Source organism: Diorhabda sublineata, chromosome 10 (assembly GCF_026230105.1).
Source record: "Diorhabda sublineata isolate icDioSubl1.1 chromosome 10, icDioSubl1.1, whole genome shotgun sequence".
In the NCBI taxonomy this organism is placed as follows: domain Eukaryota; kingdom Metazoa; phylum Arthropoda; class Insecta; order Coleoptera; family Chrysomelidae; genus Diorhabda; species Diorhabda sublineata.
In genome coordinates this window covers 18,266,093-18,286,375 of record NC_079483.1, presented here as the reverse complement: position 1 = coordinate 18,286,375, position 20,283 = coordinate 18,266,093, and the positions used below count along the sequence as shown (strand labels likewise).

At 29.6% G+C, this 20,283-nt stretch overlaps 4 protein-coding genes across 18 annotated transcripts in view; 2 read left to right on the top strand and 2 right to left on the bottom strand.

Moving 5' to 3' along the window:
- Nucleotides 1-4,705, bottom strand: part of LOC130449254 (multidrug resistance-associated protein 1) — a 46,166-nt gene extending 41,461 nt beyond the window's left edge. For 7 of the 15 annotated variants that reach the window (XM_056786946.1, XM_056786951.1, XM_056786952.1 and 4 more), the window contains exons 1-4: nt 2,725-3,039; nt 2,292-2,470; nt 938-1,243; nt 535-801 (exon numbers count right to left, since the gene is read on the bottom strand). In XM_056786946.1, coding sequence (XP_056642924.1) covers nt 535-801; nt 938-1,243; nt 2,292-2,420 — 702 coding nt within the window. In that variant the 5' untranslated portion in view covers nt 2,421-2,470; nt 2,725-3,039. Of the gene's footprint in view, nt 1-534; nt 802-937; nt 1,244-2,291; nt 2,471-2,724; nt 3,040-4,389 lie in introns of those variants that run through there. The other 8 variants (XM_056786950.1, XM_056786957.1, XM_056786961.1 and 5 more) reach the window with 7 other exon arrangements.
- On the top strand, nt 3,308-10,736 carry LOC130449256 (PIH1 domain-containing protein 1). Its single transcript, XM_056786962.1, has 5 exons — nt 3,308-3,457; nt 3,512-3,593; nt 8,945-9,534; nt 10,430-10,573; nt 10,636-10,736. Exons 1-5 carry the CDS (start codon nt 3,386-3,388, stop codon nt 10,669-10,671), a joined length of 924 nt encoding a protein of 307 aa, XP_056642940.1. The 5' UTR covers nt 3,308-3,385; the 3' UTR covers nt 10,672-10,736.
- Nucleotides 10,737-11,374: 638 nt separating this feature from the next.
- On the bottom strand, nt 11,375-16,520 carry LOC130449702 (sphingosine-1-phosphate phosphatase 1-like). Its single transcript, XM_056787668.1, has 4 exons — nt 16,019-16,520; nt 15,702-15,952; nt 15,469-15,641; nt 11,375-14,443 (listed from the first exon to the last, which is right to left on the bottom strand). Exons 1-4 carry the CDS (start codon nt 16,263-16,265, stop codon nt 14,026-14,028), a joined length of 1,089 nt encoding a protein of 362 aa, XP_056643646.1. The 5' UTR covers nt 16,266-16,520; the 3' UTR covers nt 11,375-14,025.
- A 161-nt stretch (nt 16,521-16,681) lies between these two features.
- LOC130449701 (uncharacterized) lies at nt 16,682-19,295 on the top strand. Its single transcript, XM_056787667.1, has 4 exons — nt 16,682-16,883; nt 16,951-17,200; nt 17,761-18,310; nt 19,019-19,295. The coding sequence occupies exons 1-4, from the start codon at nt 16,777-16,779 to the stop codon at nt 19,258-19,260; spliced, it is 1,149 nt and encodes a 382-aa protein (XP_056643645.1). The 5' UTR covers nt 16,682-16,776; the 3' UTR covers nt 19,261-19,295.
- Nucleotides 19,296-20,283: the final 988 nt, after the last annotated feature.

The following is a 20,283-nucleotide window of genomic DNA, read 5'->3' as shown; positions in this document are numbered from 1 at the left end:
TTCTTCAAAAGTCTTCTGAAGATAAAAATAAGTTTGTTTTAGCTTAACTATGTTGTCCCATTCATCTTTTTTTCCTATTTCGTACAATATTGTATACACCAAAGTATTCTGATTCTCAAAAAGATGTTTGGAACTATTGTTTTTTGCTAGTTTTCGTATATGTCTTTTCCTTTCACCTCAGTGTTCTTATGGTGACTGTTGTTCCCACTAGTGAGTTAACTATGCGTAAGTATCAGAATTAAGGTCTCAGTGATTTAATATCCTTTGTAATTGTGGTTTTTCTCAAGCTTCCAGACTATTTATTTCCCAGTTTCATCCTCTGTTTTCAAATCATAATAATCCTGTTTCCTTTTTTCACTCTACAACTATGAAATAGTACTTCGTCTGCTGATAATTCAATTTGGGTCCTTTCTATATTATAATAGCTCTTAAACAACCATCTGGCCACACCATTACTGGTATCTCATTTACTTCGAGGTTAATTTTACAGTTGAATTTATTTTCCAAAGTACCTAAAAAAAATATTAAGCTTACCTGCGATTGAGGATACTTCCTTTCTAATGGTGGACTATCGGCGAAACAATTTAATAGGAACATTAAAACTACCAAAGGATAATAGATTAAGTAGCTAACATAGAAGTAATGTTGGTCTGATGGTATATCATCGTTTATGCCTCTTCTGATTTCAGTTCTGAATTGAGGTATTCCAAATATCGAAAGGAAAAACCAGAAAAAGAACAACAATCCAGACGTTTGTAAACCATATTTTCTGTTATATATTATAAAGACTCCTGAGAGAAACTGAAAATTAAATATATAATTTGGAACAATTTATATAATAGTATATATAATATACAATTAAAATAAAAAAAAATGTCAGTGTCCTTAAAAGTAATTGGATATCAGTCTTAAACTGAAAACTTTGAAATGTACTTACGAAGGTGAATATTTTTAATAAAGGGGAGTATATGTCGACATCGTTTACAAAACTATCATTAGCAGTTGCTGTTTTATAAGATGTGACTATATCACTAACTGTTAAAACTATTAAAGTCGCAGTAACGCCTATTTTTAATAAATTCAACCAGTTCCATGGTATATTCCTTCTTTTACTGTTGTATATATAGAATATTTCTAGTCCTGCAAACGCCCACAGAAATAGACATGGGATCCAAACTAATATAGTTTTTTCGAAACATGGTGTGAATTCGGGATCTTGTGTGTTCCATGTTAAATTTTGATCCTGAAAGTTTATAAAACATAATAAAACGAAAATTCTTCAAATATGTTTTATATGTTAATTTTTCGTAGTTTGATAGCTAAAAATGATAAAATCTTTAAAATTGAATATGATATATGGTTCATTTTTTTATTTTCTTCATTTTAACATTAGTCACCTAAAATCTTGTCTATTTTTTTAGATATACTGCTTATTGGCATGAAACAATTATATAGTATAATTACATCAAGTTGAAATATATTTATTTCAATGAAAACATAAATTACCACTAGTTTGTACCTAGTGGGATAATTCATTAAATAAAAACTGAATAAATGTATGAAAAGTGAAGTGAAAAAGTGGGTGTGAAATTAACTTAATGTGTTTAAATTCAATCTGTTAAATAATGTACTCAAGAAGCTTTTCCTGAGTTGTTTGTACTACAAAACAGTGGCAACCATTTTGTTTCAAAATATCTCTTATTTGTGTAAAGTGAAGATCCAGCAAAACAGTTAAGTTTATTATATTTTTTTTATTTCTTAGACCTTTTGATATGTTTATGCTTCTAAATGTTCATGACTTTAGGTCTCTTCTGATTTCAAATCAGTCTTTTTAAAGACAGATGAAAATTTGATGTTTTTCGACTTCTTTTAGTCTTGATCAAAATATATCGAGATGTTCTATTCAAATTCACACTGCTAGATTTGAAATTCCCAAGAATAATAAACTACTCTTATTAATAATATCAAGTTTACCAATCATAGTTTCCTCCAAAATCTACTAATTAAGCTTTAATGTCTTACACTCAATTTTCAAGAAGTGAAAACTTTGATATGACAAATTAATTTAGATATAATATAATATATTGAAATTATAGTATTATTTTAATAAATTATCAGTTATTTAGTTTCTCAAAGAAACATAAGTAGAGTAGGTAAAGTGTTGTTTACCCATGGTAATTCACAATTATTTTTTGTAATGATAATTTTCAAGTTTTTTATTTTCAACTTTCCCATTAATTACATCTGAACAGGTTTAGGACTGGAAAATTCATTATAATAAATAAACTTACCCAAAAACGAGAGCCACAAAATCTATTCAAATTTGCAAATGGTTCTTCTTCTGATACTTGGCTATTGTTAAACGTTTGAGTATTGTTGCTTATTTCTTCTGTAAAATTGGATGTTGTAACTTCAACCATCTTACGCAATTAAGTACCAGGGTTTAATAATGAGGATATAGGAACTCCAACTACAACAATGGGCTTTTTAAATTTTAGAAGCCCACTTTTTAATATTATTTTGTTACTACTATTACTATAATAGTTTCAAGTCAAATTTTAGTAATTTCTCATAAATACCCACTTCTCTTTGTAATATTTCTTAATATTATAATTCTTATATAAATAGTTCTTATTGATTCAAGTGACATTGTTTGTTATGTATAACCTTCAATTTGAAAGTTGATTCAAGTATTAAACTTATCAAAAATTCAATTAAACTCACCGTTGATTTAAAGTTTTATAGAAGATTTTGATGAAAACTGTTTATAGTAGATCTGAAATTACAGTTTAGCTAATCTGAATGAATTCGCAATAAACCGTGTTAATATAAGGAATGAAAACACGAAAATAACTGTAGCGAAACTATTTTCATTTCAGTAAAGTGCTATAACTGTAAAAATTGTAAAATAATTCAATTCATGCTTTAGGCATAACCACTGTCTAAAGACAACTGCCACTACCGACGGTTATGCTCGGTGAACTGAAAATAATGCAATGAATAGCAAATAATCAAATAGTATTTCAATGTTGCCAAGACACTTCACGGTCTGATCCTCTTTCAAGTAGATAACAAGAGTAGGTAGTGAGATAGGATTTTAGTATTACATAATATATATATATATAAATATTATATAAACATATTATATAACAATAATATATTTATATATTATAATATGACAGAATATTAATATAATTTGTGTAATATATAATTTTATAAAATAAAAAAGAAGAAAAATATGGCTGATGACCACATAAGTAACATACATCTTTATGTCAATGTCATTTAGTTTTGATAATGATAAAAATTTCCATGTGAACAGAAGTAAACAAAAAAGATACAGACGATTTAAACTTCAAGATATTCTAGTGTTTTATATCTAAATATGTCGCGTAATTCCAAAGCTGTGTTTTTGGATGTCGACTCCAGTATAGTGGAAAAAAATCTCTTAATACGGGTATGTTAATTAAACTGTGACTAAGTAAATTTTCGCTAACATTTTTTTTATCAGAAAGGTAATGAAGAAGAGGAAGATATAAATAAATTTTTCGAGAAACAAAATTATCCTTCCAAGTTAATTAAACCATCACCAGGTAAGTTTAACTAGTATTTATTAACGGTAATGTATTTGAAAGAATAGAAATTTTAAATTATATAAACAAATTATAGTAGATGTAGGAGTTTATAAAAACACGAATCATTATTTTATATTTTTTTAATAAGAAATCTAACCGAAATCATAAATGTGGTTTTTAGCTATCCAGAGCCATAATTTTTTTAAAACCAACTCAATATGAAATTATTTTAACTTATGCTCACTTGAATTTGATAAATTCTTTTAATATATTGGCCTTCAACATTTACGTTATCAAAGTGATAATAATAAATAAATTTTTGTTATTTTGTTTCAGTTTAAATCTTTGTTTTGCTCTTTTAAGAGTAGTATAAATAAACATTTATATAAATAATAATTTTAACTTGTCTACCAAATATTCTACTCTCTCAACCTTTTTTTGAGATAATTTCTTGATGATTTCAATTAACAAATTTTAATGTCATGTTAACATTCTGACTGGTCGCGTTGTTGACAGATTTTCTATAAAATGGATAGAAATGTCTCATTGGTTGTTTTATGAGATTTAATTTACTTCAATTAAGTAATGTAAAATGAAATATGAACTATTTCTTGTTTATAACTATTTTAATTAAAAAAAATCCATTTTTCAAACACTGTTATCTCTATGTCTTTATGTGAAAAATAAAAACAAAATAAGGGTTATGTGTTTCAAGGTTATGTATTTTCATTTTGGAAATTTTGCATTATCAAATTCAGATCTTAACAAAATTTGTTGTGGAATATCGTATTCATAGTTTTAATCATATACATACCTGTTTGATAGTGAAAATCAAGGTTTGCTATTTTAAAGGTCAACAATATTATAATCAACACTCTACAAACACATTCACTTTATCATCACATGGTGCAATATGAAATAATATTTTTTTTAATAATTATCCACTCAATATACAGAAAAAACTTACTGCTGGATAGAATATCTATCCACTGAATGAATAAACCAACTAACTGGTTTCCAGTTGTAGCGATAGTATAGCAAACAGTGGTGGTACGTCGATAAATTTTCTTATGACATGCTACTACAAATATCAAATAATCTTGAACAAGTTTTCACAATAATATAATAAATAGAGGATCTACAAATATGAATTCACATTTTAACAACGTTGCCGGATTTAAAAAATAGTATATTTATTGAGGAAGTATAAAATAATGAGGTTATGTTGACATTCAATATTAATTCTAGTTGTATTTAAAAAAAAAAAAACAATAAGTGAATTGAATCTATTGTTAAAATACGTATTTTATAAACATATTTAGTTACTTGTAATACTTTAATTTGTTTTTTCTCGAATTATAAAGAATTATATACATAAACAAGTTTATAAATTTTGTTTTTTAGTAATAATTATACAAAATTAAATAACGCAATGAAATTTTAATTTGGTTGGAGTATTGTGTATTTGTTATAAATACTAAACTTGTATAGAGGAGAAATTTGAATTAGTTAGATTTAAAATATCAGTTTCTGTTGTGCATTTGATGGCATTTTTGGTGTATATAGGCCCATCAACAAGCAACGAAAAAAGTTTTTTAAGTTTCCAAAAAATGTTTTTAGTCAATGAATACGATAATATAATGCATTGCTTACATTGTCAACAACATACCTGCTATTCTCAGTAAATCAACTGCACTTATCAAACTTACAAACAACAAACTTTGACAGAATTAACTTTCTTCTTTTTTATCTTTTTTCGTCTTACCTAAAAATCGAACTTTCAATAAATAAATTAATTACCTAAACTTAAAACATAATATAGGTTTGTTCCAACCTGCTAAACTGGAGCACAAAACATAACCTAAGAAAAAAAGCGAATTTAGTTGTTATTCAACATGGCGAATTTTCGAGGCCAGTGCCCTCGATGGTATGTGGCAGAACACGTTTATTTACAAAATAATATTTACATACAAAGTAAAAAGTGTAAAACTGCAATTATTCATTATAATACTCAACATTAATTTATTAAATATTATCCCACTCTTTTCTAACTCACTGTATACATGATAATGCGGAAATTTGATTCTTATTTACTATTTTTTTAATATCACTACCCTTTTTAAAATAATTGGTCACTGTACGTAACTATTAGGAAGTAATAGTTTTTTTCTTTTAAATTTTTGTACTTCTATTATCCCTATATACTTTTTCAACTATATCATCAACAATATCTATTATTTAAATTATTCTTGAAGACCAAGAATATGTCCATTAATATTTATCTAAGTCGCCTTTTCACCAGTCGCTACTGTAAGCAAGTACTCGAGTGATAAACAGTGAGAGTGGGGGGGACGTTGATTTTATTACAGATTCAAATGTTTGTTTAGCAAACAATTTATCGACAATTATATGCTTTGTGGTATTGTGCCCTAGATTAATTCGACTAGAATTTCATTCATAATTGTTTCATTATTAGATATCGATTTGATATGCTTTTTTTATTGAAGGACGCGCCTGGTATACATTTTTTTTTCTAACTGTAACATGATGCTTAATTTTATGATGCTGCAACTGCCGCACGTTATTTATTTCGGTCTAAATACTTAGCCGTATATATAGTTTATATTTTTTCCGGATGCTGTTAAAAAAAATGCCACGTTCTCTTCTGTCAACACTACACTACATCAAAACGTGTCGTAATTTTAGTGGTTATTTTTTGTTCACGTCTTGTACATTTCTAAAAATTTACACTATTATAGTTTTTTTATCAGTAATAGTTTGGTTGACTTGAAAAAAAAACGTAATTAGTAAAACGTTTTTGCATTATTTATATTTATATAAAACATGATTTCATAAAAAAAATTAATAACCAAAAATGGCGGTCGATGTTTTAGTGTTGCAAACACTGGAATTTGTTATGTGGGTTATATATATAACTGCTTTCCCAAAAAGTAAATTTAACGGTTGTCTTAAAATTATTGATATATGTAAGATTTCGAAAATCCCGTTACCACAACGTTCAATGTTGAATCTAACGTCCTACATGAACCATTTTTATAATTTGCAGTCTGCCCAGGCAAATAGTGAGAACCAATCAAATTTGTTTTCAATAGTCACGTGTTTTGTTTACTTCTTTGGGATATATATGAGGTTATTTTTTTTTTCAATACTTCATCTATAATCTTATTAATTACTGCATTTATTTTAAAATTGTCAACAAAAATACAAATTTAAAATAAGTATAAATATAAATTTAGGGTTGCGTTAATTATAAATATATATATTGATAAATACATTATCTACAGACATCGAACAATAGTTGAAGAGTTTTACGGCGGACGGCACATAAAACGTCAAGTATAAGCTTCTATTCTAATTAATGGGATTTAACATTTTTCGGGATCGTTTTGAAACAATGTAAAATCTGGTCCTAAGCAAGAAAACAGTTATAGCATTTCCTAAATAGTTACGTTCCGATCCCAAAATCGTCAGTTGGAATAAATCTTTTAATTTACATTATAAAAATGATTATTATCACTGATCTTCAAATACTGATCACGTGATAACGCCACGTTGCCGTATATATAATATCATAAATGTCTGAATTAAGCTTCTCTTTTAATATTCTCTAATCTGAATAATTAAACATGAATAATTTTTATAACTTGATAGGTACATTATTTATTGCAGCATCAACATTTAATGCATATGATCAGATTTAAATATAAGTAGAAAAATCTAGTTCTTTTAATGAGACACCGCTGCAATTCTAACGTTTATAACTTAGAAGAAATGATGCCATGGTCATTCGAAATTTAAATGTCATTGTAAATAAAAAATCTTTTGTAAAAACAATATATTATTATCTCTCGAATATTCACTATTAAATCACATTTATCTATTCTGTCGCTCTTAAAATAAATTTGAAGTATTAAAAAAATAATTCGGGAAAAAAAATAAGAATTTTTAATTGTATAGAACGATAGAGCTCAAGGTTATTATCTATTGGTAGGAAATCATTCCACCAAAATCATGTTTTTTGTAAATAATCTCGTCACCTACTAACATGTCGTTGGGAAAAAGAAAAAGCAAATGAACGTTGAATTTCAAGTGAAACGTCAAAATCACGTAATGAAGAAAAACCTTCTTGTTGAAACTATATTTCTGGTGTGTCGATATTTAAAGCTTCGAGTTGTAGATGCGAAAATGCTAGTGGACGCTCTATTCTACAAAATGGCGTCGATTTGTCAACATTCCTTCACTAATTCTACGCTAATCATACCAATTTTTTTTGCCTCAACCCAACTAAAGCAAAACCAATATTTTAACTTTTGATTCTTTGAGATTATGAATAAAAACATATCACTCCGTTGCTGGCGCTAAAATTTTAATGTTTTTATGTAACAATAATGTTGCTGGCTAATTTCTTTTTTAGTTTGTTAGACTCTATAGGTATATCACTTTATTATTTGAACTATACATCTAAAGATTAATAAAAAGTTCGAAAGAACCCAATTATCATATGTTTCATTGTGACAGTGAAATCTGGGAAAAAAATTATTTTTGGTGGAATATACTAGGCTATATTATTATTCATCTAATGATTAACTACCATATATTCGATTTTAATTTCTTTAATGATTCTCAAAGAGGATTTTCTTATAAATAACATTCATATGTCCTTGACAACTTCTAACTGATCATCATTTTAGTTTGCTGTAAATATTTCTTTAAACGATCAAGTAATTTAAAGAATGCATCGTCGTTGTTTGTGTACTTTAACGAAATTTAAATAATTAACAAAAACCATTTATATTCATTTTAAATAAATAATGTAATAATTAAATGTTGTTAACTATCACAATGATTGTTTGTGTTGTATTGAAATAATAGAAATTCAGAAGTTTAAGTGTCATTTTCTATTCCTTTCTTTCAAGAAATTAATGGCGCCCTCTCTTGCGAGCGGCGTCAGTCTCTACTGTCATGTGGTCTGACGAATCAGGATTCCCAACTTTGGGGGAAAAATGTGGGATGGGAAGTTTTTAGGGGTGATCATGCACAACATTTCAAACTTCCGCAAAGATGTTGGAATTATTTAGGGTGATTTTGAAAAAAAATCAAATTCTGCGGAAAAAATTTTATCACTTGATAATTTATAAATGAAGAATTTCAAACAATGATGTTTTTGAATTAAGTTGTTAACACTGTCACGAATGTAAACAAACTGACTTGCATTTGCTAGCGTCGTATTTAGTTGAATTGTGTTGTATTTCGAAGGTACAATAATCGAAATTGGATTATACAGTGTTACACAATTAATTAGATCTCTAAAGCTTCGAAATAAGTTTTATATTTATAATTTTTTGCAGGTTTTTGCATAAAAACACGAGAACAAAATGACAATAACAAAGTATTCATCAACATATGTCAAACTGAGTCTATTCCATCACCAAAGGAAATCACATCAGCCGAATTGCAAGAAATACTGGAATCGGACGAACCCGGCGAATATAAAGTACCCATGAGCATCGGCGAATTGAGAACTGAGAAAGATAAAAAAGGCGAACAAGCCAAAGTATGCGACATAGCCATCCATCCGCATTTTTTCAAAAAAATCATGGAAATACAGACATTCAAAAATTTCTTTCTCGCCATTGTTTTCCACGGTTTACAAGACAAATATAACCTTGAATGTGTAGAAGAGAAAATAATATTGAAAAATAGAAAAGTCTTCGGTACTCTTCAGACTCATAGAATACAAGATAGAGAGATAAGGGAAAAAATGAATGAAACCAACACGTTACCAATACTGAAGAATTTTGGTGAACAGAACGCGAAGAAACCCCTCATAGAAACCATTTCTAGCGTTGAAAATACAATTAAAGTACCGGAATACAGATTATACAAGAAAAAAGATGGAAGAAACTGTCTACATGGTGAATTCAAACTACCAGATGTAGTAAGTAATTTTAAAGATTAAAAGTCAAAATTTTTTAACAAAAAATCTGTAGCTTCAGCGTCTCAAAGCTTTATAATGAGTGGTTGGTGGTTATTAACACCGAAAGTCATTACATCAATCACAGGAGCGGTCATAAGACGTAAGCGAGTGGACTATGTAGTTAATTTAGTTGAATATTCCCCCCCTTGGTTCTAATACCAGCTCCAATCGTTTTTTCATGCATCGAATAAGTTTTTTTCCTTGTACTATCCCATTCTTCAGTGAGCGCCGTTTTGAGGTCCAATTTCCTGTAGGATTTCCACCGATGAAGCTAAGCGTAGGGTACGGTGATCCCCTAAATACCCGCCCAAACCATCCAAACCTCCAAAAGCAACGTTTTGCAACACTGCGCGAATCTTTCTCCAGGTCCTTTATTTTCTTTTCCGAAGAGAACGGAGCCCCATTGTTCGTCAGTCCATTTAACGTGTTCTTCGGCTGCTCGATGGGCTGGAATTAATTTGGGCTCACTGTCAGTTGCTCTAGGTCTTCTTCTGATTGACTAGTCACTCACAGCCACTCCTCGCGGTTATCGGATTTCTTGTTGGACTTTAAGCACTAGCACCGAGGACCAAATATGGACTCTACGGTGGATTCGTTCAATTTAACTTGCGAATCTTGATGATACAGTGGATTTTTCTTCGACATATAAGTCCATTTTTCTGACTAATCGAAAAATTATGAAATTTTCCAAATAGTTTTTTGTAAGTTGGTAGTTCATAAACGTCGTACGGATTTGTTAATGGCAGCGCCATCTGTGCGTCAGTCATACGACTTATTGAATGATATATTTGACTATGATTAATTTTGAGGTAAACTTTGATATTTTTTTCTCGATTGAAACATTTTTTTACCCTAGATTTCGGCAAAAGAATTAACCCTGGATATTGGTGAGGACAGAATTCTTTTAGAATCCAAAAGTAGAGGATATTTACTCGATATATTTATACCGTACTATATAAAACAAAAAAATTGTTCTTCCTCATTCAATAAATCTACTAAAGTAAGTTTGTATGTATTTTTTTTGGGTGAACATTTTTTTTTCAACGTCAAATGATTTTTTAGGTGTTGACCGTTATGATGCCGTTAGTCGGTGGATAAACAAAAAGTTACTTTGAAATTGAATTATAATTAAGTTGAAATAAATAAAAAATCGAAAATCCTGTTTTGCTCATTTAACCTCAGATTAATCTGTATATCTCGACCCTAAACTAACCTAACCTCAACAATAAACTGTCATAGTTGTCAAATAACTTTCGGAGTGACATTTAGGGTTATTTTGGATCTAAATTCCTTCCTCCGTCGTTTTTTTCTGCGTTCCACTGATTTTGCGGTATTTGAGCCGGACCTTGTCTAGCAAATTATCACACTTGAACTCATCGCCAGCTGCAGATTCCAGCTAGCACCGGGACGCTACTGTGGATGTAGTTGTACGATCTCCTGGTTGCACTCAACTCGTCGATGGGCGTAAAACATGGTTTCTTGACCTCAACAGGTTTTACCCGGACCACTGGGTGGAGGTCGACTTAACCTTAGGCACCGACGATTTCTTCAGAGCTTCGACATCGATAGGAACCGATGCTTTGGAGGTAGTTCCTTTTATCTCGGCGCCCTCGGGGGACGAGAAGGATTTGCCATTGATCCTGTTCTTGCTGGGCCCTTGGAATTTCGGCATGTCAAGGTCTAACGGTTCTTTGAAGGGACGATTATAAGTAAAAGTAAAAAAACTTTGTTATAAGACAGGAAGGCTTACACGGGTGATGTTTTTTGGAAATAAGGGAAGGGAAATTAAAAAGACAATATATTTCTAATAGTAATGATGTATATTTTTTATTTCTAAATATAAAAACAGCAACACAGAATCCTATTATATAAAAAGGCCTTCTATTTATTGTGCTATCGTAAATTTCAAAAATTTAGCTAGTTTTGAATATTTTTTTTGAATTAAAAACGCACATTGTTATAAATATTCAACGTGGTCATTTTTATCCAGATGAAAATCTCATAAGTAACATATCGATATATTTTCAAAACGTACTTGAGCATGTTTATCCTTAAAACTAGTTATTGAAGAAACCCAACAATTTGGATAATCTCGATTCCATTATAAATATATCACAAATTCGGAAACTACATATTCTAATTCATTATTGATATGTTAGATAGAATTAGAATTTTTTCTACACATACTTGAAGACTATAAATCAACTAGAGTGACTTGATGGTGCTAATCGAAGTATTTTTTATAAGCAGTTACTTTTTAAAAAGTTCAAAAATGTGAAACGGAGTTTCCAAAAAGAACAATCGACTGATTATAGGTACTACGTCATCAGCGCCGATCTATTGGCAGAACGACCGGTCGTTAAAACAGTGTTTCCCAAACTTTTTTGTTCCATGCCCCTACAAAATCCTTCTCGTGCCCCCCATGTAACACATACATAATTATTTGACATTATAAAACTGAATTGTTCAATTAAGAAATTATTAACGAAATACGGCGAAGAAAAGAAATTTTTCTCCGACTTAGTTGGCGTCGGTTGCCTGACCCGGGACGTTTAAGACTGATCTTGGCGACGCCAAAAACCCAGCTACTTAAAAATACGACGCGATTGGTTGGTAAAACAAAACAAGCTTGTCGGAAGAAACTCGATCGGCGCTGGTGACGTTAGCAAGCGATTAGCGCGTCGCAAAAATATTCCATTTTCAAAAATTTATATCGGCGCTATTTTGGGCGGTAAATTGTAAAATTTATGTTGCGGCGTAAATATAAATCCGACGTCGTGTTTTCAAACCCATCAGGGTTGAATTAATTTAACCGTTTCTAAATTAACGTTTGATATATTTTCTACTAATTTTCCTAGAGAATTTTTTTTCTATAAAGATGTAAAAATGTTGAAATAACTTTTTTTGTAACTTTTATCGGTATTTTAATACTTAATATGTAATAAATGCTTCATTGTACTAAAAAAAATTGGTATAACCAAAAAGTTTAATTATTAAAGCAGATTGTACTTGGAGATCACAATAATGTTATTTCAAGAGAATTTATGTAATTTTTTGGCAAAAAGTGATGTAATATTAATAATAAGGGGTCGAAAAATAAAAAAATACGACATAAAATTTTAGAAAAGTTCACAATACATCTCAAAATACAGTTAGACCATGGTAGAAGCCTTTAAAAATGATAAAAAGTGAAAAAAAGAATTTTAAGGCGATCTGAGGTCGGAAAGGAAAAGGGGGTGAGTTTTTACGGGTAAAAAACGGATTTCCGCCAAAACTACGAGTCTTTGGAAAAAAAGTCGAGTAGCAAAGTTGTAAGTAATAAAAAGATGTACAACTTTTGTATTTACACTTTTAGCACATAACCTCAAAATTGACGTGAAAAAATCAAAAAACCAAGTTCTTGGTTTTTTATTTTCATATTTTATAAAAAACGTCATTTTTTTCACAAAATTTGATGAGAACTTACCTTTTCATGTCCAATATACACTGTAATTCATTTATTTTTCAAATTTTTTTTGACTTTATATCAGAAAAGTACCCTAATTTTAAAACGAAAATTCTCCCATCAAAATATCAGCTTTTTTATATAATCGGTGAGTTTTTTGTTCTTTGAAATCTCTATTTTCTCATGGTGTAAAAATAGATCACCAACACTATAGTAAATTTTTCAGAAAAGTCAAAAAAAAAACGAAATTAAACTAGTTTACGAAAATTTTCTTTTATCATTAAGTACAAGTTTTGTATACTCTGAAAGTTTTAGACTCTAATTACTTGTGATTATCAAATAACTTGAGTTTTTCGTGTAATTAGAATGTGAAATTGTACAAAAAAATTTTGGATGCGATTTTTTTTCGTTTTTTTGCCTTTTGCAGAAAATTCACCAAGGCGATGGCAAAAGTTTCTTCGATATTGAGTCAAAATAACGTTAAAAAATAAATAATTCAAAATAGATGAATTACAGTGTATTCCGGACATACAAAGGTAAGTTTTCATCAAATTTCTTGAAAAAATAATGTTTTTTGTAAAAGATAAAATTCAAAAACCAAAAACTTGTTTTTTTTCATTTTTTCACATAAGTTTTGAGGTTATGTGAAAAAAGTGTGAAAACAAAAATTGTAAATCTTTTCATTACCTACAACTTTGCTATTTGCATTTCTTCCATAAGACGCCTAGTTTTTCCGGAAATGGATGTAAACTGTATTTTACCCCTTCCCTATCCCGATTTCAGATCACCGGTTAATTATTTTTCCTTTCATTTTTATAATATTCCCCTCCTTTTTAAATCCGTTTCCACCATACTATTATTTTTTTTTGTTTCAATAATTATCGACCCTGGTCGTACAACTTTGAGTATTTTCATATCAACTTGTTTTATTATGATCTATAACCCTGATAATAAACGGAGATATTTCTTGACTAGATAAACTTCAACTCACAAAATTTCCAAAATTATCAAATTTCCGTAAAAAACGTCGGTCGTTCAATTCTCAAAAATCTAAATAATTGCGGAAACAAATAAACCGTATTGAAACCAATCATGAAACAAAATACATACTTTGAGCTGAGCTCAACGAATGTTTTATGCTTATTCTGTAACGTATTTTCGGATTTTTTCAGATTGTCGACATCCTCTTTCAAAATAGCACACAATAAATTGTAAGTATATTTAGTACATATTTTTTTCGTTAGCAAAACGCTTGCGAACCCGATTATAGTCCTAAGGACTAAGCAACCGAACATGGTATATGAAGGCCACATGATGATATAAGGCGCTGACAACTCCGAAGGCGTCATTACGCCTGTATGGTAGTTTAACCAGGAGCCTATTTGGATTCCGACGCAAACCGATAGAATCATTGTTGTGTCTCCCCTGTAAAATATAAATTTCTTACTAATAAGCAAATACCTCAGTAAAAAAAAATGAAATCACAATTTAAGCTAATAGTCCAGGCGCTGAAGCCAAAAACTTTGATTTTTGATACACAAAAAAAACTCTAAAAATTGGTATATCGTTAATAACGTGGAGGGGGTTGAAAATTTCGATATAATAGTATTTAGAGCGTGAAAATTCTAATGAAAACGGTATCTACATGTTTTTTGAAAAATATGTCCATTTTGGAAATACATAGCCCTGAAGTGTTGTTTTTCAGTAATGATTCGAGAGTTCTGACGTGCATGCTCAAATTAATTGTGCTGTAACTATGTGGATTCATACTGAATACACTATTTACACCACCACTATTCAGTATGAATATCACTAATGGTTCCTTACATGTGGATTCGTGATTTGATTAGACTGAAATCTGATTTTCATAATAATTGTTATAAAGTTGATTTGCTGGTTATACTTAATTCATATTTGTGAATTCACTTCCTGATTCTGAAAACAGTTTTGACAGTTCAAATTGTTTATTTAAATTTCTTAGACCTTTTGATATGTTGATGTTTCTAAACCGTCTTGATTTAGGTCTCTTCTCATTTGAAATTAGTTTTTTTAATGCAGTTGAAAATTTCACATTTGAACTTTAATAGAACCATAGACATAGTAATACTGAACTCCAAGATTTATAAACTCGATGTTTGATGATGACAGCTCTCAAATAAATTAATGGGTGCGTTCGATTATAATACTCAGTGACATATTCCAGTGTAGTATCGAGTGATTACAAGATTAAAGTCGATGGTTACAATGACAGCTGTCAAAAGTGGCTAAAATGATGCAGCCATAGACATAAAACAGATAAAAATTTGACGTTTCGATCTGTTGGGATCTTTATCAAAATAAAAATTCATTCTAATATATTATTAAGTGGCATACAAAAAACTTCAAAACCTGGAACAATCTCAACCCATTTTTGGGTTAACTAATAAAATATTTATGATAAAATTACTCACCTAGTTGGTGTCCATTTTCCACTATTAGGGTAGTAGACAATTGATAAAATAGATGATCCTAAAAGTAGAACAGGAGATGTTGGACTAGTAAGTAGATAATTGTCTAATAGATCTACTAGTGGAACCATCGGGAACATTATCAATACTGCTAATGCTAAACCCACTATGACATCCTGAAATAAAAGGTGAAAAACTAAAATTCCACCGACAAAAATTCCCAATACAGTACTAACCAAAACTGTATGCATTCCAAGATATAGTCGACTAATGCTTATTAGAGTACACCATAAAACTGCAATGCAAATACCTAAAGGAACATTATAGTGGTACCTTCCCATGGTATATAACAATACTGAAAATGGTATTGAAACGCCTACCATAGCATGCGTTGAGGGCATACCATACTCCATGGCCCATTTGTTTTGTAGTCTTACGACCGGAGGGCCTGGTCTTGGCCATTGGACTATATCTTTGATACCCTGACCTTATAAATATATAAAAGTTTCTGAAAAACTGGCTAACGAACTTTATAAATGAAAATTTTTTTTACCTATATACATAACAATTGTCCAGACAAGTACAACTCTTCTTCCAACGGCACCATCAATATTCCAAAACCAAAAAGGTATGAATGCGGAATAAAATGTTTCATCTCCTAATGCAGTTCCAAAAATAAATAAATAATACCAGAATTTATTTTCTATTATATATTGTTTATCTCTTTCATTATGTTTTGTATTTACTCCGAAATATTCTTGAACTTTAGCTACTAATTCAGGTCTTTTAAGAGAATTCATTATACTAATAAACTTTTACTGTAACCGAATACAATTTCAACTTTTCTCGATGTTTCACTTTTCAAACACTTAAAATTTTTGTGTTTTAAAACAATATTGTACCGCATACAACCGCATTGCAGTTTTTCAACGGTAGTAAGGGAGATTTTCACATTTAGTTACATTGTGACTTTTATCAGCCAAGATGAAACTAGAGGTGTGAGTTTCAAAAGGAACTGTACTTTTCAACATTTAATATACTTGCTTTAGATTAAATTTAATCTTAAAAAAATACGTAGAAGGTATAAAAATATTATATTATATAAGTTTAAAGGTGAATATTGAAATTAAATAAACGAATAATTCTTACTAAATGTGGTTATATTTCTCCATAGATGTAGCAATATTGGTAAACAAGTAAAAAAGAAGACTAAATTACTTCGACATTTGCTTTTATGAACATAACCTTACTTAATAAACGTGTGTCAATGAATTATCTTTGCCATTAAGTTCAAAAAAGACATTCTACAAAATGAATAGTCAGGGTGATTTCAAGTTATTCGAAAATTCAATTAAATATTTACATAATATTTCCACGTTACCTCAAATGAAAGTACCCGCATTAAAGTCATCATTAAGGTAAGTATATTAAAAAATTTTATTCCTGATAATAGTCGTATTAAATACATCCTTTAAACATTTATAGTTTAAAAAGAACATTAATGAGTCTCAGGAAAAACATACATATACCTACATACGCAACTAGGCCAAATATGCATTGTCAGAGGTGCTTTTTAAATTTTCATGATGGTCCTGCAACCTATGAAATTAAATCTAAACCAACACAGTATAAATTTGCAGAAAAAATGCTGGCCAAACAAAAGAAAGGGCTACCTCTCACAAAGTATCAAAAAAAGTATTTGGAAAAATATAATAAGTTTTCTGGAAATACTTTAGTAAGTATCAATGTTTTTTTCCATGATGTGAATTAAGAGTGATAAATAAAAAACAATGAGGAACAATTATTATATAGACCAGTTGGATAAACAATGTTTATTTTTTATTATTATCACTACATATTATAAAACAAAGTCATTTATCATACTCCTGTTTTCCACATAAACTTAAAACCTACTGAATGATTTCTCATGTATGATTCATATCAAGATTTTGTTAAAAAATATATTATTGTTGAAGGTGTATGAAAAAGGATATTCCACTTTTATAGACCTACAATTGTCTGCTATGTTTTAACACGTTGACTGCCAACTATGAAACAACTCATAATTTACTCCTTCAAGGAAATTTTTGCTACATAATTTAACTAAGCAGAGGCTACATTGTCAGGGGTAAGGTGTTGTATACTAAATTGAGGTTAACCTTTGCCATGAATCCCTGAGGCTGAGGACTGAGTTTTTTTATAATATGTATTGATGAACCAAATATCCCCAAAGTTTTATTGAAACTGTTATGTAATTGATCTGTAGATATTGACTTAATGAAGTTTTTGTTTCAGGTCACAACTTGCCATTTTTGTAAAAAAGCAACTTGTACGAAATTACCGATTCCAAAAACTAAAAAGAAACCTAAAGTAATTGCAAGTAAAAATAAGAACAAAAAGAAAAAAGATAAACTGTGTGGCTTAAATGAGAATGTGGTTATAACAAATAGGAATAAAAAGGAAAATAATAAAACGTTATTAGGAAAAAAATTATTTTCAAACACTAAAAATTCGTTACAAGAAACCACATGTGATAATTCTTTAATTATAATTTCGAATTCTTCGACAAATAATTCAATAGGGAATGATAAGATACAAAAATTGCCTACTAAAAGGCGTTTAGAAGTAATTGATTTAGATTCTGATGATTCCATTCAAGAAGTACCACAAAAAAAGAAATTTAAAATTAAAAAGAAACAAGAAATTGTTATCCAAACGCCAAAACCTTTGAAAAAAACTCCAAAGGATAAAAAGAAAATGGAAAAAAATCATATGAAATTGAATAAATTAATGAATACATCAACAGAAAATGACAAATCTTCGGGCTTGATGCAATTATTAGAAGGTTAGTATACTGTAGAATATAAATTTGACATTAGGCTGATTTTAGCTATAGTTCAACATTTCATGTTCATTTTTCCCAAATATGTTGTATATATATCCAAAGGATCTATTGTGTTCCCCTTTCTTGCTGTGATACTGAAGAAACTGATGTTTACAGCTGATCTATTAATCCCACTCTTAGAAATCTGTCAGATATTTCGATTCCCTTCACTCTGGTGTGTCCAGGAATCCATTGCAGGGTAATTTTTTCTTGCTTAGCTCATTTAATTTGTCCAGGCATTCCCAAACTAGTTACTGTCGAACTTTCCAGTACTATGTGGAGAGGTGGAAGATTTAGAATCACTTCTAGTGCAGCTGTTTGCCATGATTTCATAGCCCTAGTTGCACATATGCAAACCAATGTTTGTATTTTTGAGATATTGTTCATCAGTTCTAGTACACCAAACCACTGCCCCATATGTGATGATTGATCTCACGATTGCTATGTACATCCACAGTAGGATATTTGGGTTACAACCCCAATTCCTCCCCGCAAAGGATCTGTTTATATAATATCCTCTTCTATTTGTTTGGGCCAGTGTTTTCATATATCTGGTCAAGATTTTCCTGTATAGAGAGGAATCTGGGCTTATGTATTAGGTTCTATGATAGTTTATTCCTAGAAAAGCTTTTAGGAGGTGTTGATATTACATTTTTTTCTTAATTTCAGTGTCTAAAGAGAATCCTACAGAAGTAATTTCCTTAGATTCTGATGATTCAGTCCAAGAAGTACCAATAAAAACAAAAACGGACGACAAAAAGTACCAAAAACAGCTCCATACATCAACTCCTGTCACCAAAAATAACAAGAAAAAGAAGAAAAATAAAAATAAGAAGTTGAGTAAATTAATTTCAAATTCTGGGAAAAAGAATAAATCTTCTAATTTGTTTCAGTTTTTGCAAAGTTTGTAATACAATGTTGGAATAAAATGAATTTTTCTTATGAATGTTTTTCATAAAACTCTTTACACTAAATAACGATATTTATAGGGATGCTGTTCATGATCAAAAACTTGATACATAACATTTTATGATCACTTTGTGGTTATGTTCACGTATCACTTGGGCTTGCTAAAAAAGTATCAATATTTTTAATCCATATATATATTGACCCGATTTATCGAAATATTGATATGAAATTTCCTGTATCGAAAACGATATATTTTTTTTATTAATAGAACTGTCTCGAAATAACACAATGCCGGACGAAGATAGCCTTTTATTTTTTGATAATCTTGTAATTTTCTCTAATAAAGACAAAAATGAAAAAATAATATACATTTTTACGGAATTTACTAATGATATCGATGCTAATTTGATATAATAAATATCGATACATCGATATTTTTTTTCATTTCCGAGATCTCAAATATCACTTTGGGGTTATGTTTACAAATCTCATAACGTTGGCCTTTTCCTTAACACCCTTTCAGTTTTTCAAGGCATGTTCATATTGGTCTGTTCATAATTATCGAATTATTACTCATAGAGGAAGTACTTTATGAAACATTTCATTTCAATAATCGTTTGTACACAATATTAATAAAAAATAATCAGCCAATTGTACCTTAAATCATAGATAAATCAGATTAGTAGATCATGTATCAACTGATTGCAGATTCTGGCTCAGTTTCGTTTTCGGTGGGAATTTTAAATTTAAAACTTAACCAACAAATATTATATTTTTTTACTTGAGTTTCGTTGGAGTTCATTTATAATTTTATAGTTATTCTATGTTTATGAACCTCAATTGAGATAAGTAATAGATTTTAGGTATTTAAATAAGTATTATTTAGCAGTTATCAGCAATTTACCAACGCATACATAATTTATAAAAAATTTCCATATTAACGAGCCATTTTCATGTAAAAACCAGTAAAATATGAAAATCGTAAGAATTAGTAGCATGCCAATCAATAATAGATAAACATGTGA

What these genes read in the sequence shown, in the direction of transcription:
- LOC130449701 (XM_056787667.1), top strand. Translation starts at nt 16,777, where the DNA reads ATGAATAGTCAGGGTGATTTCAAGTTATTCGAAAATTCAATTAAATAT. An exon ending in GCATTAAAGTCATCATTAAG is followed by an intron (nt 16,884 to 16,950) that starts GTAAGTATATTA and finishes AAACATTTATAG; the next exon opens with TTTAAAAAGAACATTAATGA. An exon ending in CTTGATGCAATTATTAGAAG is followed by an intron (nt 18,311 to 19,018) that starts GTTAGTATACTG and finishes TCTTAATTTCAG; the next exon opens with TGTCTAAAGAGAATCCTACA.
- LOC130449702 (XM_056787668.1), bottom strand. Translation starts at nt 16,265, where the DNA reads ATGAATTCTCTTAAAAGACCTGAATTAGTAGCTAAAGTTCAAGAATAT. An exon ending in TTGGAATGCATACAGTTTTG is followed by an intron (nt 15,642 to 15,701) that starts GTTAGTACTGTA and finishes CTTTTATTTCAG; the next exon opens with GATGTCATAGTGGGTTTAGC. An exon ending in GGAAAATGGACACCAACTAG is followed by an intron (nt 14,444 to 15,468) that starts GTGAGTAATTTT and finishes TATATTTTACAG; the next exon opens with GGGAGACACAACAATGATTC.
- LOC130449256 (XM_056786962.1), top strand. Translation starts at nt 3,386, where the DNA reads ATGTCGCGTAATTCCAAAGCTGTGTTTTTGGATGTCGACTCCAGTATA. An exon ending in AATTCAAACTACCAGATGTA is followed by an intron (nt 9,535 to 10,429) that starts GTAAGTAATTTT and finishes TTTTTACCCTAG; the next exon opens with ATTTCGGCAAAAGAATTAAC. An exon ending in CATTCAATAAATCTACTAAA is followed by an intron (nt 10,574 to 10,635) that starts GTAAGTTTGTAT and finishes ATGATTTTTTAG; the next exon opens with GTGTTGACCGTTATGATGCC.